General features: G+C 44.4%; 1 protein-coding gene across 3 annotated transcripts in view; it reads left to right on the top strand.

The window, feature by feature from the left end:
* Positions 1-21116, top strand: part of LOC138582988 (monocarboxylate transporter 6-like) — an 863635-nt gene that overhangs the window by 411463 nt on the left and 431056 nt on the right. For all 3 annotated transcript variants that reach the window (XM_069654831.1, XM_069654832.1, XM_069654830.1), the window contains one exon: positions 9351-9582. In XM_069654831.1, coding sequence (XP_069510932.1) covers positions 9351-9582 — 232 coding nt within the window. The remainder of the gene's footprint in view (positions 1-9350; positions 9583-21116) is intronic.

Genomic DNA, 21116 nt, shown 5'->3' with positions numbered 1-21116 from the left:
CAAAATGGTAGCTGGGTTAGGTACAGGAAAAGCCAGTAACACAGCTGCAATAACTGCATGCAAATCCTGAATAAAATGATGAACCTCTTTAGTTGGCTTCTTAGTGGGCAAAATCGGAGTATTGCCGGAACTGCGGGTTGGTACAATAAAACCTTGTTGGAGAAGGGATTCTATTACAGGGCGAAACCTTCTTCAGCCTTTAGGGGAAATAGGATACTGAGGTACACATGGCAGGGCCTTGGCAGGATTTAGAGCAATTTTGACTGGCTCAGAATTAACCATATAACCAGTGTCATTTGCATGGGTGGACTGCTCCTGTCGCTAGCAGAGAGTGTCAGCCCAGTCTCCAGGGTTCGAATGGGTAATTTCCTGTAATACTGCCAGAACCTTGTGCTCTCTGTGAGCAGGAATAGCAAGGCATACACCATTATGGGAACAGTAAATAGAGCAACTTAGCTTACACAATGAATCCAATCCTAACAAATTCGCAGGAGAAGAGTGACTCAGCAAGAAATCATGTTGCTCAGAAATTGGACCTACCGTGACCATAAGTTGATAGACACAGGATGAGATATTGGAGTACCCCCTATGCCTACAGCATTAACAACTTCATCAGAATGCATCGTTCATGAAAACTCAGAAACGTTTAGTGTGGAGTGTGATGCCCCAGTGTCAACCAAACAAGAAATCATTTGATCATCAATAAAATAATCAACATACGGTGCACTAGGATCAATCGATGTAAGTGACGCAACAAGTTCAGAGACCTCTTTGGAAATCCTAACCATCGTTCTGATGGTGGGGAGGCTGGGAATTTGTCATTTCGCTTGGTGTGGTTGGCTGTCTGCCTTGACTGTAATACTGATACCGATGTGGACACTTGGATTTCCACTGTCCAAACTCTTTATAGTAATTGCACTGATCACTGTATGTGTTTGTGTAATACCTCTCAGCAGTTTGCCCTGGCTAATATGATCGGGGTGCTCCTCTCCCTCTTCCTTGCCCTCACCCACCTGGCGCTGGGCGAAACCCCCCCTCTAGGGAGGTTGTAAACTCTGTATCTGCTGCGCCATATGTTTGGCTTCAGTAGTTACTTACTGACTTTCAACCTTTTCATGAAAATACTCTGCAGCTAATACATCTTCCACCAAACCCTTTCCTTCCCATCCTATTAGTACTGCCTTAATTCCTTCAGATATCTTAGGTTGCAAACCCATAACAAACTGAGCCACCACAGCTTGAGGCGCTATAAGGGGTGCATCAGCAATCCCAGATTATTGTTCAAATCATTGTACCAAATGCTCGAGCTATTCCACAGGATTTTCTCCTTTGGGTTGCTTGCGTGTATTAATTTTAGACCAATCTCTTTTGAGGACACATTTCAGTTTGTACCAGTCTATCAGTAAAAGTTTTCAAATCCCTAGAGGTGGCAGGTTCTTCAGCTAGCCAATTGGCACGCACTTTAAGCAAGGAAAATGTATCTGTGCGCACCACTGCTTGCAACAATTGATTCAAATGTACACAAGTGGATGATAGCAATCTATTATGACCTGAAGCTACTACTGGAGCAGGATCTTCTCATACCTTTGGAAATCTCTGAAGAAGTACTTGTCTCTTAGTGAGTGCTTGGGACCCATGTATTCATCACCCTCATTGTGTTTTTCTTTTTAACCAATGTTTTTTTTTACCTCCCATAATCCTGCTCGCACATTTCCCTACCATGCCTCTTGTCTTCACCAATTCACCTATGACCTTCCTCAGTATTTTTCTTATTCTCCCCCAATGTGTCAATCGTCTCCCAATAAGTATTTGATGGTAGCACAAGTCTCCTCTGTTCCCCAATATTTCTCCAATTTTAAACCAAACTGTCTTTTGTTTTCCAAAACGTATCTTTCTTATATCCCTATTTTGTTTAATTTCCTCAGCAACTATTATCGTCCCCAGTGTGGTCCCTAATAGTTCTATCATCTGCCCCAAGAAATATCTAATCTCATGCAATGTGTGGCTTGAATCCCTAATACTTCTGTGATTTTACCACCATCACTGTAATATTACCCAATATTCCTCTGGTTTGTGCCCTTGTCTCTTCTTCACTAACACATCTTTCTGTAGTCTCTCGTCATTTTTATTTTTGCCTCTACCCACATGTCCCTTTCTAGCTCTTAATTTCAATAATGTTTCTTATTTTCCACAACGTGGACCCTTGTGAGGGTCTCTGTCTGAAGTCAGACCCGCCCCTTTCTCATGATAGTTATACAACACAATCCCAATGTGGTATTTGACAGAAGACTACAACACTGGGTTCTGCAAGTCAAAAGCCTACCACATGACTGGTTGTGCCTCTACCCATTAGCCTTTTTACAAGCCTGATCTGTGGATGATTGCGCCTCCAATGATTTCACAACGCTGCAGGGTCCCTTTTTTTGAATTATTTTTTTTTCTTTTTTTTATTCCAGGTCCCACGCCTCCAATATTGCAGCAACGGGGTACACTGCTGCCACCCCCCAAGGCTAATACATACCGAACATGGGGAGCGGGGGGACACCCCCGCAACTGCTGCTCCGCATAATCGTATGCATTAGCCTAATTGTTCATTTTTTTTCTCGATCGAATGGTACTTACCAAATTCGGTCAACTGTACAATTATGCTAATACCATAAAACTACATACTTTAATTACCAATTACACCCATTTGTAAGTGTCTATTTGTGGTACAAATTATAATACCATAATTATTATTTACCACCGTGGGACCTCAACAAATAGTGGACACTACATGACATATGTATGCCTAAATTCTGTATGGTTTGAATGTAATGACGAATAAATCGCCATAAAAGAAAGACTACCATTGAATATCATGAGCAACACAAAGTTAAATATAATAGTAAAAAACATTATATAAGCACACTTGTTCCTGCTAAAATGTCTGCGTACTTATGCTATAGTTAATATTTAAAGTTAACCGTTGCAATGCATGAACAGTTATATTATTTAGACAACTTTATAAAGCAAAATGTTACTTAAAAAATAAAAAACGTCACAAATGTAAACAATAAAAGCATCTACTTAATAGTAACATATTAATATCCGGTAACATATTTCCTGGCTTTCTGCCAGGTTCAATATGATGCGCAGAAAAACTTTGAACTAGTGCATAAAAGTCAAAGTATTGCTACATTTGAAATAAAAGAACATTTTATTGGACTTTTACATATATAGGTATAGTGACTCTTTAAATGAAGGTTGTTACTAAAGTTAGAGGTAAGGGATAAATGCAAGGGAAGACATGGAGGCTGTAAAGAAGTGATTTTTTTCATTTTGAAAAAAGATGTATATCTTTAAATATATTTTTCAAATATATGTTGTACTTTAACACTAAAAAAGTACATTTTCATAAACTAAAACGTAAAATAAAAGGCAAGTCTTTCTTATAATATTGATTTTAAGTGTTACCATTCTTAAAACACTGGAATCCAATACTTAAATGATATTTATTGTAATGTTTTAATTGTCTTACTGTAACCATTAAAGCATTGAATTTAGTGGGGGAAAAATGTAAAAGTTGACCCAGCCATACAGCTAAAGCCAACAAACAATAGAAATGCCATTGTGAAGATTACAAATCAGTGTACTGTTGATGCAAAATGTAACATATATACACATAAATCAGACATCATGGTAACTCAAACGCAGCCAAATGTTAAAGTACTTTATAGGAGGGAAGACTATTTCCCAGTAATCCTGTTGTGTTTTTGTTTACATTTGAAGGAGCATTCAACATTAAGATCTTTAAGTCAAAGGAACACTCATTGTGCCTTTTCATCAAGAACTGAACATTTGACCTAATATCCAGATCGAAAGGAGCCTCCCTCTGGATATATGAGACACCCAGTTTTCCTAATCTAAGGTGTAAGGGACGGAAATAGGTTTTTGTTGAGATACGGCAACCCCTCCTAGAAATAGGGACAATATGGTTTTACTCCTTTGAATAAAGGCCTTTGGCAACAAACATACCACCACTGTGTCAGACTCGTACTTCTGCACCCTTACGATGCACACAAAAATAACGCAGGGTCTAGGCGATGTTGTTCTATCATTCATCAGCTGTGAAGCAAATGAGAAAATGTATATTTTACAAAGAGATTGCAAACCGTGTAAATACAGTTTATCATTTACTTCACAGTGGAAGTCTGATACCGCAACATACTACATTCGCCCGGTCCACATTTGTTTAAAAAATATATATAAATGTATATACTGTGATGAATCTTGTGGAGTCATCACTGATCCCCAGCGAAAGATCTCCCATGTGGAAAGGGGACGGCAGCCACTTCCTAATCCTGACCCTGGGGGTGGTAGTATGAGGGAGGATCACATGTGAGGACAAGGCTGTCAGGGAGATGTGATGACCCGAATGGAAGAAATAATGTATTTTTCCATTCCCCGAGATGAAGACTCCATAATTCCTGAATTCTTGGTGGCTTGTTGTCATTTTTCAAGTCCCTCTCATTGTAAGAGCCAAAAAACCCTTTCTGCAAAAAACTCGAAACTTAACACTATTCATACCTCATATACTCATAATACTCAGTTAACATCTCCTGTCTCAAATGGTTTTGACTTAAACAAAGATCCAAGACAATGTGACTTTAAAAGATCCAAGATTCCTACGGACTCCAAATACCTATAAAGCCTCAAGTACTGGGACTAGGAAGAGGAAGGAGTCAATGTGGATTGAAGGAAACACCAAGTGAAACGTGCAGACTCGCTCTTATAATGGAAATCAGCTGCGTGGGACATTTTAAATGTGGTGAACACCTACAAATGAGTAGTGGAGCTAGAGGAAGGAGACGCAAAGCGGGCGAAGCGGGAAGCAGAACCGAAGGCAGACACGAGGAAACTGAACATGCTGAGAGGCAAGTGCTTCCAAGCAACTGCTTGGAAGCATCATTTATCGCAGAGGCGTAAGACTGGGAAAAGCACCGCGGATGCTTTGGCGGGACCCCTTGAAGACCGGCAGCAGCAGCAGGGCTGTTGGAGACGCAGTGTTGGTAAGCAGCAACAGTTCCACCGGGAACACAAAGCCGGCCAAAGAACTTAATGAGAGTCTGCCAAGCAGGGGAAGCTGTCCCAGAGAGAAAACCTCACTGCATCAACATGCCGCAATTTGGAAACATCATCAATCACTTGAGTCTGCCCATAGGTGTGGGGATCCTGGGGCGTGCCGAATAGCATATGAACAGTTGAACACTTAACCAAGTAATTTAGACAACCAGAATTTACCAAAATTCTCATATCTGAGAAGCCAATATGGGGAAAGTTGGAGTGAATGTTATCACCAGTAAATTAATATTTATAAAGAAGTTGAAAGGCAAAATGTGTACAAGTCTCCATACATAAGATGTCCATATAGGAACAGTTGGAAAAAGTTGTGCCTAAGTCAATGCAGTATAAACAGTGAAGGAGTATAACTGTGTTACACTGAAAGAGAACATTGTTGGAAGTCCTGGTGAAGGAAGCACATCAGTCGGTGAGCCTTTAGGAGAAAGATACCTGGCAGGGGAGTATACCAAGGAATCTGCAACACCCAAAGGGGGTTTCCTGGCATGGGAGTATACCATGTCATTCATTTTGAATATGAGAAAGAGAACCTTGTAAGAAGTCCTGGTGAAAGAAACACATCAGGGAATAAACCTTTGAGAGAAAGGATACCTGGCAGGGGAGTATAACAGGGGATCTGCAAAACCCTGAATGATTCCTTGCAGGGAAGTAAAGCAGGAAACCACCCTCAAGAATGTTTTGGGTGAAAGACATTTCTATTAATCCTGAAGAATCACTGTTAGAGAAGATACTTTTGCTATCCTCAAGAAAGTATTGTGTGAAAGAAAAATGTCTACTAATCTTGAGGAATCATTGTTTGAAAAGACATTTTCACCATTCTTGCCATCCTTGAAAACTTGTTAGGTAAAAGAAGACACCTTTTCTTCAAAAGACACTTTTTGCTGTCTCTAAGAAAGTGTTGGATGAAAGACATTTATTCTTCAAAAGACTTTCTTGCCATACTGAAGAAAGTGTTATATGAGAGACGGTTCTGCTGCTCTTAAGAAAGCCTTGTTTGAAAAGGACACTTTCACTATTCTAACTACAACAATCCAGGGGAATGGAACCATCTCCTGGATTCAAGGATTGTTTGTTGAATTTTCATGTTAGTTTTTTACACATTTTTTGCTTAATCAAAACAGACACTTACCTTACACCTTTGATTGTTTATTTTTTTGTGAGGGTTAGAAACGTTTTCGACACAAGGACAGCTTGCATAATTTTGAGGACAACAAGACAGACTGATCTTTAGTTTAAGTTTCCTAGGTAGGGAAACTCTTTAGGAGAGGGACAGAAAAGCCGTTATTCAACCCCTTTTCTTTAATAAAGATGTTGGTAGTTGAAAATATTGCAGCTTTGTGTCTGCCTCTCATTTCTGCCCCCTCACAATACATTCTGGTTGAGCCTAATATATGGGGCCTACTGGCCGCTTGTACAAGAGAACCTCTTTCCTGCATTTCTTTTGCAACATCTGATAAAAATTCTGGTGCTGCACAAAAATAGCAGGCCCACAGCCGACATGCGATGCCATGGCCATTTCTATGCAAAGCTTCTATGCAGTGTGCCACTTTGAAAGACACTTTTGCTAGTGATCAAAATTAATCACCATCTCTAAAGGGTCTTTAAAAAACACTACCATAAACGGAGTGCAAAGGCTCCATGAAAATCAGGCTCTCAATCCTCTCCAAACGTCAAAGTTCTATTCTCAGCCTACAAAAAGCCCCCCTTCTGGTGTACTGGGACAAGTTATCTCACCTCTTAAGCATCAAGGACCACAAGATAGAGCCTCCATCAGCTCCCAGCAAACCTATTGTGGCCTTTCGCTCACTGACTAATTTACTCACCCTTTAATACTACATTCACTCGGATTTCACCAACCTTGTGCCCCTCACACACTCGGTGCTCCATGGCCCTTTCCATGCAACTTACACATTTCCTCACTCTATTTGCTCTTCAGTCACATTGGCTCCATAAACTAATCTCTGCCTCTTCACCAACAGTGTCTCTGTAACCCACTGTTCGCACCTTTCTCACTCAATGCTCTTCCCCACCCACACTGTGTCCCTTTCACAAATTCTGTGATCCCTTCACAAACTCTAGGCCCCCCTTTCCCAATGTGTCCAATCAGCCACCCTATCCTACCCACACTGTACCCGCCATTCTGTGCCCTCTTTATCCACTATATTCCCTCTTCCCCCTCTTGGTGCCCCCTTTACTCATTCTATGCTCTCTTCCCGCACCTACCTACTGCTCACCCCACCCACTGTGTGCCATCTTCCACGATATGCCATTGGCTGCTATATACCTCATAAGCTTTCTCACTTTCTTAGCCTTCCCAATGTGTAACTCATCTCTTGCTAAGCTCCCTGCAGCTCATATACTGTGCTATTCCAGAGGGCTCATGAAATGGTCAGGCAAGACAGTGATGAACGATACTTTCCTTAATATTGCATACTGTCGCCCATTCCCCTTCTTTGCACCTGAACACATGCTTTAAAGCAGAGGTATAAGTCGGTGGGAACTAAAGGGTATGATGTTACTCTAATTTTCCGGGGAAATCTGATTGTTTTCCCTTTGACACCCGGAGAACTGCTCCAGGACAGCTGAGAAAAACCGGTTGCCCTAGACAAAACAAAAGGTGATGGCTAGAAGGTTTAGAATTAATCTTAACCTCTGGCACAGCCTGGGCAACCCTCAAAAGCCTTGTTATTTTGCATATGGCCTTTCTGTAATGACTTGGCAGGCTAATCCGGCTTGGCCCCATCCCAAAAGGGGCAATCCAGTCTGAACAGCTAGGTCACAACCCTTCTGCACGAGATCATAAACATGCCCACACATGTCAGCCTCATTGGGTGGCATCAGTGAGGGGTAGCTTGGGTCCCTAGGCGCAGCAGGCTTGGACCCACGGCTGGACATGCCCGTCCAACTTGGGGGGACCCTCCATCACCAATTGGTGCTGCAAAATGGAAAAAATATTAAAGCATTTCTGCCACACGTTTAAAGGAACAGATACTAATGTAAATAGTACCCTGGTGTTTCTGCACCTGTGGTCACACTGAAATACTGCTGACTTAATCTGCTCCTGCTGGAAAGAGCAGGGTTCTCTGGCCTTTTGGTGGCTTGGTTCAACTCCTTCCAACTTCCCAGAAGCAAGAGATGAAAATGGGAAACGTTAGTCCCTCCTAGATGTAGTGTTCCCCATTGCCCCGTTGCCTCTTACTTCGTTCTACTATTTATGTCTAGCTGTTGGCTGAGATGACCATTGAGCATCATGCTCTTTGCCACCATCTTCATGGCAATGGTGCTCAGCATGCGGTTGGGCTGTAAAGAACAAAGTGCATGAAAATGCCCTGGCCGCAGACTCAGGGATTCACAATTCTGTGCCAGATATTTAGATCTGAACGCACAAAAACAGATTCACCTGAAACACAAGTAATACAGAGGTCTTATAAATAAAATATCCTAGTTTTGCCACTTAAGTGTGTGATCCTCCTCGGCAAGCCACAACCTGTGGATCATCAGTTGTTTTGACAACAATTCCCATGAACCCTCAGCTTTGACTATACTGGATAAGACTGCTGGGAGCTGTAGTCAAAAACATCTGGAGAGCCAACGGTTGCATACTAATGCACAAAACCTTTAGACCCTGGAATGGTAACGAAAATCTGTAACAATAATGTGGCATTTGTCCAATCAATGGCCTCTAATCAAGGAACATCGTTTGTCCAACAGTGCAGCTTTCCTCTGAAGACACCTAGAAGCATAAGAGAATCTAAAAGCACTCAGCAAAGAATCGCCTTGATGCACAGCGTTACTGTAACAATAAATAAGTTGAGTCAATGTGGCAGCTCGACGAGATTCGAATAGTAAACTAGATTTTCACCATTAGGATCCTCATGTTATGCTCATTTAGGGTCGGCTTGGTGGTTTTCCTCCTACCCTGGGAGAGCCCTTCATTAATCTGAGCTGTTCCTGGTTTTCCTCTTCCTCTACATTTGCCGCTGTTCCTCTTACCCTGTCCTCTTCCATCCCCTACCCTCTGTGTCCCTCACACTGTCCCCCGTTTACCTCAGCTCAGCTTCCGTTTCCTCAGACTACTCTCCTTTTACTAATTGCTTTAATGTCGTAATAGTGGATTGGATGCTTATTTTTGCTTCCTTACTGACACCTCAAAGTTCTGAGGAAGAACCAGAGAGAAGAGGGCATGATCTAATCTCCCTACCTCAAAATGTCCTTTCTTTCCCCCACAGACTCACCGGTTGGCGGATCGTGGTGGTATGGCGCCCACGCAGGTTCTCCAGGTCACAGACCAGGGATGGGCCTGGGTAGTGCTGATGGCTGTTTTGATATCCCAGGGACTGAGCCTGGGTTACCCGTCATGTGTTGGTGTTTTCTACAAGGACATTCAGGCCTCCTTCCAGGCCACGAACAGTGAGACGTCATGGTTACCATCCATCGTGACCGCTGTGCTGCACGCAGGGGGTAAGACTACAGTCCACAAAGAGATCTACATCATCTTCTCCTCTCCTACCATTGTCTTCATCATTGTTCTCATGACATTTCTTCTGCTAACAGAATACATTAAAACGTATACTCAACTAGGTGGATGTGGGTAGAAATGTGAAAAAAAGTTTCTGTATTGTTAACTCGCATATGCCACCTCTTCTCCCTTCAGGGTCTGGCGATGGTACGTCACCATAGCTACAGATTTACTACAGTGTGGGTGCAATGCCGCAGCCAGTCCCACACACCAGAAAATCATTACTTTTATGTGTGGGTTCCTGGGGCATCTTTCACCAGCACATAGCTCCTGGGAAAGTCATATTGGGTCTCAGAAAGAGTTTTACGGGGAGGTGGGTGTAGGGGTGGGAGGGGAAAGAAAGGGATCTGTTTTAATAATCCGCATTTGCGCTCTGCTGCAAAGGTGTTGTGAACCTGTAAAGAAAAAGGAAATTCACCAGATGCATACAACGACCCTCCGGAAGGAGCCTATCAGGGATAATGTGCATCTGCGGGATGTGTATATCCCACCGAAAATGATAGCCCCAATGACAGCTGCCTAAGAGGGGTGATTCCCTTCCAGGAGCAGTATGAGGTTGCTTTAATGTGATTATTTAAGTGGACTGTGCTCCCCCAGTTTCAGAATACAGAAACCAATACTGGTATCGGGTAATATTGTCCCCATACATAATGTTGCCATACATATAGTCGCCGGAAAACGGCATAGGCGACATTATATATGTCCCCCGCATGTTCCTGGTAATAATGTTGCAGCAATAAAGCGGCGCCATTTTTGCATTGCGATATTTTTGCGGGGACATATCACATGGAACCGAAACACCAAGAAGAACTTTTCTGACGGCTTCCTCCCTGGATCCTAGTTCAGTAGGTTCAATGGCTATAATTCTTTGGCCCCATTCTTTGTATTTGGACCCGTGGCAGCTGCGGTTGAGTGAAAACAAAGAAGAGGCAGAGATTCTTTTTTTAATATAAACATATTTTTCACCAAAATAGCAATTAAGTAGAACGGATGAGATGAGTGCATTATTCCTGTCCAATCAATGCAACGGAACCCAGTGTACGTACCTTTGTAAACATCAAAGGTTTGAAATCACGCCAGTGGAGGAGTTGGCCGGATTTTCACTGATGCAGAATCTGGCAGACCTTTTCTTCACGGATCGGTGGATACCAAAAACCCATGACGAACCACCATTCAACACTACACCCTCAGCGATTAGCTGTCCCCAAGGCTGACAGGTTAAGCCCAGGCTCAGAAGGGATCTGCACAGGTTTCTATTTTCTGTTTGTTTTGTATTAAATAGCATTAAAGTAACAAGGCACAAAGTGACTTAAATGGGGTTTGCCAAATGTCCTTTTAAACCTTCACTTTGATCCAATTCACAGTTAAAAGGGGTGCAGTAGGATTAACACAGCAGGGCCACCTAGCCACTTTTCGAGCTTGGGGCTCTCCTTTGGGGCCACCTTGCACCAAACCAATGAAATGAAGGGATCCAGAATATCTGAGAGCGCCCGCCTCGTTGCAGCCATAACCCATAGTTTGAAATGCTGCCTTTCAAAGATTAAAATATGCATGGGTTCTCCCTTTGAGTCCCCTTACTTTAGTCTGACTGTAATCAAAATAATAAAGCGGTAGCATTTCAAGGGCATCTTCAGCAGTCCACAACAAGGGTATGTTTGTTCTAGCATAGTATCAATAACTGCCAGAAGGAAGGCATATGGGCAGTAGTATAAAGGACACTGATCGTCTGAAAAAGGTGCAGATAACCCAGAACAGACACAAGACTGAGATTAGCAGCCTCACAGAGAGCAAACATACTCGAGCATGGATACAGGAGACCGACTAGAAGCAAGGAGAATGCTAAACATACCATAGCATGGATAGTCAATGCAGATTAGAAGTGACCAGGAAAGTGTCTGTATCCACACAGACTGAGATTAGAAGAGGGACATGGTTTTCAAGTGGTGTTACCATCAGGGAACAAAGTAACAAGTGGCTGTAGTGTGCAATATATCAATGTTCACTATTATTATAGATGAAGCAACACCATAGCCCTATGAATGAGGCTTTTTTGAAGATCATACGCTGAGAACGAAATCACTCTGAAGGGTGAGCATGTCGTGCGCCGTTTAATTTTCATTGTGAACATTGTTTACCATGCGCGCTGGTGCATAAAGCAGGCGGATCACATAGGGATCTCCAGCATTTGCACTGGAATGAAAATCCATGCTGGTGCAAATGCTGGAGCATTTGGATGTTGGAGAGGAAGGAAGGTGACAGAAACACAAGTTGCATCCGCCCCTCTCTCCACCATACAAATAATTGAAAATGTGGTGTGGCATGAATGGAAGGCGTTAAACCTTTAATATATAGGCTTTTACACTTTCCATTCACGTTACGCTACAATAGAACATCGTTACGCAACAATAGAACATGAGCTCCTTTGTATTGCAAAAATTTGAATACACCCAAAACACAGGCTGCTTGTGGCTTGTTATTTATGATGTGCAGTTACCTTTGAATTGTAAAAAAAACAAAACGGTTTTGTGTCGAATAAGAAGACCTTAAAATATGCTTGTCACAGGACTGCGATATCTCGTCCGCTCTCTTCTTTTAGAACCTCTTCCACTCAAATGGCCTACATAGAAAGAAAGGTCAGATAAAGGGCTATATAATGCTATATAAAGCCAACCTTTTCACAGAAGACAGTGCTGTCATTGATATAAAATGATTTGTCCAGGATCACTGTATGGTCTGCTGGCAAAGCCACGATACGAGCATGAACGCTTTGGTTCCACATTCTTGAATGTGGGTACCTAATGGACTCTCTGGACTAACACTTTATCTTTATGCTTCTCATTGGGGTGACTGCCTAGGTTTTACAACCCCCCTTATGAAGGAACCGATTTCTAGACCTTCACCGTTCACCATTCTGATGCAATGTCATATGTGGTGCAGGTACATTGGTGATAATATCACCTATTGTGCTACAGAACAAAGTAATCTACATCCAGGTTTATCAACTTCAACACAGGAAAGGCTGAGTCGGCCTTGTTGGAATTTTCAGCTTGGAAATGGACACACATCTCTGCAATGAGTGCTTAACACACTGAGCTGCCTTCTGAACCATCGTGGCACTGAAATATATCAACATGTATTTCACCTTTGGCTATTCCACGTAATAAAATCCGCCCAGAAAGGTGAGAATGCTACAGGAGTTGTGGTCTAGTAAACCCACAAACACTGCGTACCACAGTGAACACAGAAAGCATTATAGGGGTAATTGATCAGAGGAGCAGAATACACTTGTCAACAACAGACATGCAAGAGATTTAGAGCATCATCAGGACACATAACGAGTGCCTAAAAGCGGCATGGTGTGTGCATTTTAACTAGTGTTCCTAAAGGTTTTTGTAGTACAGTTTTAAAATGCCTAGGACATTTATTTTAGCCCCAAATACATTACTTTGCATGCTGGTAACTGTAGGCTTGCATTCAGGATGGGGAAAATAAAGCCACACACAAGGTATTTTTGTTCAACAAATTACTATAATGATTCAAAGCATTGTCAGGTTGCTTTGTGCATGTTTCAACACACCTGTTTAAAACAGGGTGCTATTTTGGCCTTCAATTGTTTACACTTTTTACAAGCTTGTCATACGTTCCCGGAATGACTCCACTGCTAGCCCTGCACCTACCCCAAAAGGTGGATGTTCAGAGTACATATTTACCATTTCCAGCACTGAAGAAATTGTTTTCTTCCTGTTGTCCTCAGACTAGAATGTGGCTTTCTTTATTTGAGCAAAAAAGTAAGTGCCAACTAATTAACGCATGGTCCTGATAATACCATATGGAGCATTGGACTGCAGTAAAGGATTTCCCCTCACACCTTTGTGACATTGGAGCTCATGTTGCTCCAAAACGTAATTTGACTTTGTGGACCTTGTATGTTTGGACTTGGGCGGAGCCAGGTCCCTGCTGCCAAATCTTCATCATTCGCACAGCAGAGTGCAAATGTGCAGGGGAAAAGGCAGCATACATGCGTTTACCCCACCTTTTGCCCTGCACTTTTGCACTCTGCTGTGTAAAATGAGCATTCACAATTACAATTAAAAGCGGTCTGGCTTGCTCGCATGGAAGGCAGCATTTCATTGTAATTGTAAATGCTGCTTTCCATGCTCACATGGCAGGCAGCATTTACAATGGTAAATTGCTACATTGCAGGATGGTTTGGCACCAGCGCAGGGAAATATGGCACTGCCAAGTACCTCTGCTTGGGCTAAAGCAATTTTAATCCCACGTATAAATTATAAAAAGGCTAAAAGGGAAGATTCCAAGAATTACTTTTTTCTTTAGTTATCTTAAATTAATTCAATAAATGGATTAATAGAAAACACATATTCCCCAGGCTACAAATAGGATTCAGGAAGGTATACGGTACACTTTTTAATGGATTGATATTCAATACTTTAGAGCTCATATTGAGCTGTACGTAAAGTCAATGGAAGGCCTAACCGCCTTGCGTAAGGCTTTTACTCCGTCAATTCATGCCACGGCTCATTTTCATTCATTTGTATGGCAAAGAAGAGGAGCGGAACGCAACTTCTACCAAAGTCCTGGCTTGGGTCATGGCACACCTGCACCTAACAGCGATCCAGGTGCTTGCCTACCTGGACGTTTGGCTGATACAGACCACTTTAAAGAGCAGAAATGAAATGCTGTGCAGATGAATTGTACCTTAGGGTGCTTACCTTATTGCTTTGTTTTATGGTCGCTTAGTTCTGTAAAGTCAACAATTGTTCTTAAAGTTTCTATTACTTAATGTACTCTTTACTCTTAAACAGTTTCTCTTACCCCATTGACATTTCTAGTTGTTGCTCAATGATTAAACGTTGTTATTGAATCCAATAACATTAGTAAATCATGTCCTCAGAATTCTACTTCATCTTAAATCATACATTTTTATCATATGTTGTATCCTCTTTTGATTTCAAATCATATCCTCAACACAGGTTTCACCACTACACTGTGGCTCATCAGAAGAAAACCATTCTTATAGTATTTTTAGGTGATCCTGATATTCTTTGGAAATGTGTGTTCCTATTATTTATTTGTTGAACAGTTTTCTTTAAGTGCAATTTCATCTGTTGAGCTGACGTCTTTTCACCTTTAATTGATGTCCTTACGGGTGAAAAGACGCATGCTCAACAGATGGACATTGTAAATAAATAACAGGAACAAGAATTTCCAAAGAATACTAGGATCAACTATACATACCATAAGAATGCTTTCACTTCCCGATACAGTGTTATAAAACCAAAATACCAAGTTAAGTATGTAAAACGAGATGATGTAAGTAATCATAAGGCAGGATACAAACAAAAAGTGTACATTGAGCAGACCAACGCCATTAAATTGATCTAACACTTACACTTGTTCACATCAAAAGATCAGGGGTGGTGGACGTGTCAGATAACCTGTAGAAGAGCCAGCAACCTCAAGGCTGACTGAGTTTAGTGTGAGCTGTTGTATGGCCAATAGGTTTGGATGAAGTGCTAGAATGTATAAGGTGCACACATAAGTTTGTTGACGGACGGGAAAGTGTAGTTGTTTAGGCCGGGAGCCCATAGAATACTAGATGGGGATGTGGTTCAAATATGATGGTTAGATCTGATTGTAGTGAGAGCCATCGTTTGAACTATCTTTTGAATCTATTAAAGATGTACTCTGTTTCTAAGTTGGTGGGAAGGTAGTTCCAGAGGGTGGCCCCTAAAAGTGTACAAAATCTTCCTCAGAGTCTACCTCTTTTAAATCGGGGACTTGCAAGATTATTGTGGCATCAAATCTTGCTTTTGCTTTAAAAGTCAGTTATAGCTGTTTTTGCTTTTCGTTTAAGAGTCACATCTTGCTATTTTTGCTTTGGGTTTAAGAGTCAAATCTTGCTGTACTTTGCTAACTTGCTCTGCACTTTGTAACTGTTGCTTCTCTATAACTTGCCGGCCCACTGACTTCACCGCTCTTTGTTCCACTCCTACCTGCCTTTCTCCCCTCCCACTCACCCCACTGCTTCTCCCTCCTTTCCTTGCTACCACTCCCATGGAGCTTTCTGTCTCCCCTATCTTTTCCAACTGCTTCTCCATTGACTATCCTTCCCTTCTCACTAAGTCTGGGAGGAAGAAGTTCAAAAAGGATATCCTGGCCTCCAACCCTGGTCTCTCTATCGCCGACACCTATTACAACACTTCCTCCCGACAGACACTCACCGACATCCTCTTTGTCGTTTCTTCGCCAGATCTATGGACTCTTCATATGATCTCTGTACTGTGTCCTGTCTTCTCCTCTCCCTTTAATGGTGGCACCCGCTGGGATGTTCTTATGGCTTCCTTAGACTCCTCTGAAGTCATCATTAATGTCTACCTTAATGGCACAGTCATGGTCCAAGACCCTTGGGCCAATCTCCTCCTCTTTGATAGGCGCTTCCCTTGCCTCATCAATTTCCTTTCATCTCCTGCTGTCCCCTTGTATCCGCCCTTAGATACCTTGGCCCATCTTTCCTCCTCCTCTGCCCCACCTTGGGGTCTTTCTCCTCCGCAGGGTGTACCTCTGATTTTTACCCCTCCCCAGAAAGTCTTTAAGGCTGGCAACCTTCTTCACCTTGCCACTCTTTATTTAATTTCAAATACAAAAAACATTGGCAATACAATTATGAGCAGTTAGACAATATATGCTTCCCACTGCATAATATTACATAGGTAAATATGTCAAAACCAATTTAGTACACCAAGAACATTCCTTCTCCCAATGCATATTAACCTAATCATAAATCTTCCATACACAAAACACTACCACCAAACAAATAGAAAGACACTGGCACAGACTGGACAAACAAACAAAAACAAAAACACAGAGTTAACCCAACACAAAGATCCCAGAGCAACATCTCAATCCTCACTACCAATTCAACATAACATACCAGATTCAGACAGTCCTCAAGTTCTCATTCACCATAAAATTCATTGAATGGTGTACAGAGAGCTAGATATTTATCTTCTCTGTCCTGCCTTTGGAGAATCACCTTCTCACCGTGCCACTCTTAACTCTCGCTCTGCTGTCAAACGTTCCTCTGACATCTGCCACCTCCTTGAAGGACTTGACCTCGATGTCCTCAGTCTTACCGAGACATGGTTCACGCCCAGCTCTGTCACAAGCTTCGACACTGTCCTCCCTGATGGCTACAAGATCCTCTCCGCACCCAGATCTTCCTGGTCCGGAGGGGGTGTAGCCCTGTCTTTCCTGAGTGGATTCCTGCCTCTATAATTCCCACTCAGACGTACTCCTCTTTTGAAAGCCTTGTCTGCAGGCTCGCTCTCTCTCCTAGCACTTTTCTTACCATAGCTACTATTGTGATGCTGGAAATGCATCGGAGAGACAGGGCCTCCGTATCCTTGTCCTTTACTGCTTTTTATCGTGTGTTCTGTCATGTTTTCCGCGCAGGAGTTCATGTGGGACTCCTGGCAGTGCAGCTCTTTCTTTTGGTTTGGTGAACGGACCCGTGGGATACCCTTATGGCACCCATGGGTGGGGGTACAACGCTGTGCCCCTAGTGTATGTTTTTGGGCACCTGTGGGTGGCCCGCAGAGCAGGGTATGGGCTGGTGGCAGCTCCATGCTGAATTTGACAGGTGCGCGGTGTATCCTCCATTTTGGGATACCCCGGCCCTGCCATTGGGATCAGATGATTCCTGGTGAAAAACAAGATGGCCCCTGTGGCCTCTTGCTTTCTATTACCCATTACCTTGTTTTCCCAAAGTCCTGGGAAGCCCTGACTCTCTCCATACCCCCTGACTGGTTGTTGGGTGGAAATGCCATATATGGTGGTGTTGTGAGGGCCCGGCCAGACTAGCTGGAGCCTTCCAGGTGATGTATGTTGTGGGTACCTCCTGTGGGTGGGACCTGGGTGAATAGAGTGTGTGACGAATATGCATTCTGTGTTGTGGGTGTCTAGTATCTGGTGGTTGACACAATGACTGAGACAGCCCTGCCCGAAACCGGTATGAATGCGGCTTGGAGTGTTCAATGGCTCGGTACTTGTCCCAATACACAACTTGTTGTGAGTGTCTGGAGAGAAGTGAATGGCCTGAATACCTTGTGTGCCTGATTGGCTGCCTGCCTGCATGAATGCCCGTAGTCGTGATTGGATGCTTGAGTGTGACCCAGCGGAATGAATGGGAGATCAACAGTTTATCTGGGAACCTGTCACTGCTAGGAATCGTGTTCAGAAGCTGAAGTCCACTACGACGAGTAACTGGATTAACTGACGCTTAACCTTGAAGCCCCGCTGGACGAGAAGAAGTGCTGTTGCTCTCCTTCACAATCTGAAAGCTTCTGTGCCTCCAAGGACTGACCCAGAGAGGACCTGGTAAGGCGCCCTCTTCCCGAGCTACGAAGGACCATCGTGCACAGCTTATCTTTGCCAACGCTCCCTGGTAGACAGACCTTCGACAGGCTGCCAACCCGATACGGGGACTGCTGTGGAACTCCAAGGAGAAGCACTCGGACTGTTGTCCGCCACTGTCGACGACCGCCGTCGCCGACTGGAGCCGCCGTGCTCCCGTTTGCCTAAGAACTTCAATTGAGCATCGGACGCTCTCGTCTGCATCGCCACCCGCTTGTCTCCCGCTGGAGAAGGCCTGACTGTCGACGCGCCGAGGAGCATCCATCGGTGGGTTTCCCGCCACCTAAAGACCGCAGAGATGCCGACGACTCGACGCCCTTGCTGGGCCACAGTTCTTCATCATCTCTTTGCAGTCCAGAACTATCGTCACTGAGGTGCCCCGCACGCCTCTTCCTTGCAGGACGCCAACGCTCTGTCATCGACGAGCACCGCTAGGAATTAAGCTGCCACTTCCCTGCCGTAGTTCACCGTCGGACGTTCGACGACCCGTGACTCCCGCCTTAAAGGGAGGGCACTCAAGAAGGGCCGTCGATTCCCCGACACCGAACGCCACGTTCCCCGACACCTCTCGACGATCCGTGGCTCCCGCCTGAAAGGGAGGCACTCAAGAAGGATCGGTCGACGCATCGTCGGAGAACTCTACTCCACCAGGTACATTGGGGGGTAAAACCTTAATAGGAAGAAGTGAGACTATTGAACATATGGACTGGGCTTGTGCGATATATCTTTTATTTACAGGTTGCCCAGGTGGGGGGGATCTCCACACAGAACTGTGCCTAGTGGTAGGGGTCAGCATTCTGCCTATTGTTTCAACCATCTTACGTTCCTGCCCATCTCTATTGCTGGTTTCCTCGTTATTAATCTGTGTGACATTTTAACCGTACAGTTGATGCACTTTAATGAGATTCGATAACATTAGTGGTACCACTTTAGAATTGTATATTTTTATCATTATTGACTTCCGAGTACAAAGTGCGTTATTGTGATCGTGTACATACCTTTAAATATTAATTATATAAAGACTGTGTTTTCAGTAATACAGTGTGTGGACATTCCTTTGTGGGGGGTTCGGGGACTACACTGTACTTAAGAACCAGCCTGCATCACCTCCTGAGAAGCTAGGCCTGGATTGCTCGTCCATTGCTACCTTGTAGAGAATCTTGGCTGGGGTCTTCTGTGCCTCTCCTCTACCGTATAGAGAGGGGAAGTACAGACACCCCCTACCAGTCTTTACAACGATCTACCGGCCTCCTGGTCAAATTACCTCATTTCTCTCTAAGTGGGCGGACCTCTCCTCCTCCCTCCTGGCCTCTATCACTCAAGCCCTCCTCCCTGGTGACCTCAGTATCCATCCTGACTCTCCTTGTTCCTCTTCTGCACTCTTCTGTGACCGCTGCGACTCCCTCTCTTTCTATCCTCTGCTCTGGCTCGACTCACTCTGCAGGGCACACACTTGGGGCCTCATCACCACCGGCGCTATTAGCCCTACCGCTAAACCCCCCGACGCTATTAGCGCCGGATCATGGGTTTGGCGGAATGGTTAGTGCCCATTCCCCATTTGGCCCATTCTGGAATTCCCCATTCCCTATTGGGCCCAATGGGGAAAATTTGCACTATTACCACCGGTGGATTTCCTGCTGGCGGTAATAGCGCCGAAAATCGGCAAATTTCCTGCGGATTTCCCCCAGCTATGAGCTGGGGGGGGGGGAAATCTGCAAAGGCCATGATCTGGCGGGCCCTTAACTGCAGCGGTAATAGCTCTACCGCCGCATTTAAGGGTTACCGCCAGACTCGTGATGAGGCCCTTGATGTCTTGATCTCCAATGACCTCCCCCTCTCCATCCCTCTTACCACTCCTCTTTCCTGGAGCGATTACTCCCTCCTCTCCTCTTATCTCTTCCTCTCTTCCCCCAGGTCAAGCCTACCCCAACACTGCCACCTACCTTCTCGCACATCCGGCCCATGAAGCGTGTGTCATTGGAGGCTTTCGCCGCCACCTTCTCTCCCCCCCTTCGCCCCTGGCTGACTCCCATCCTGACACAGCCCTGTCTTTGCTCACTCTTCTATTTATAATACTCTTGGTGCTCTTGCCCCTGTCATGAGGATCCCCTTGAAGCCCAAAGCCAAGTGCAATTCTTGGTATGACTCTGACCTAGCTGCATTTAAATGTAAGTAAGTAAATCTCTACACTGGCTCCCAGTGGCTGCGAGGATTAAGTTCAAAACCCTCTGCATTGTCCACAAGGCCTTCTGGGGCCTGGGGCCCAAATACCTTGAACTCTCTCTTCCTAAATATCTTCCTTCCCGAGCCCTTCGCTCATCCGTCTCCAACTCCCTCAGGGTCAGCCGCTTCTCGAAGCAACGAGCTGGGGGTAGATCTCTCTCTGCAGCAGGGGCCTCCCTCTGGAACAGCCTTCCTGCCTCCCTGAAACTTGAGGAGAACCACCTCCGGTTCCAGAAGCACCTCAAAACCTTCCTCTTTGCTTCTGCTTTCTCTCTCCCTCTCCCCTGCTGAACAGCTTTAATTCTTCACTGAATCTGCTCTGAATCTGCAACTGGGCCACTCTCAGTGACCTCGGTCCAGGGCCCAGCCACTCTCCACTTGCACTGCCTCCCTGGCACCCCCCTGCACTGCGGGACTGTCACTGTATCCTTACAGCCCCCCCTTCCCAGCACTTGTTCTTCATCTACCTTGCACTTGCCACCAGCTGGCCTTATTTATTATTTTTTATACTACTTACCTTGTACTGCACTCCCCCCCCCTCCCCTTCCCCTTGCACTTTTCCCTTCCCCCCACCCCTGCACTTGCGCGATCTGAATGACACCTGGCCTAGTAGAATCATTGTCTGTCTTCCCCTTGTTCCCCCCCCTGCCTCGTCACGCCTTGAAACACTTGTGTATAGGTGCGTTACAAATGCCATATCATATAATACAAATGCCAAATGCCATATCATAAGTGTAGGGTGGCTGAGAGGAAATGGAGGGCTTCTTATTCATCCTTCGACACCCTGGCCTGTTGCTTGCTCCAAAGGCAATACAGACTC

Source organism: Ambystoma mexicanum, chromosome 3q (assembly GCF_040938575.1).
Source record: "Ambystoma mexicanum isolate Mex_15411 chromosome 3q, UKY_AmexF1_1, whole genome shotgun sequence".
Classification (NCBI taxonomy): domain Eukaryota; kingdom Metazoa; phylum Chordata; class Amphibia; order Caudata; family Ambystomatidae; genus Ambystoma; species Ambystoma mexicanum.
The sequence above is the reverse complement of the archived record's forward strand: the minus strand, read 5'-3'. Positions and strand labels throughout refer to the sequence as shown.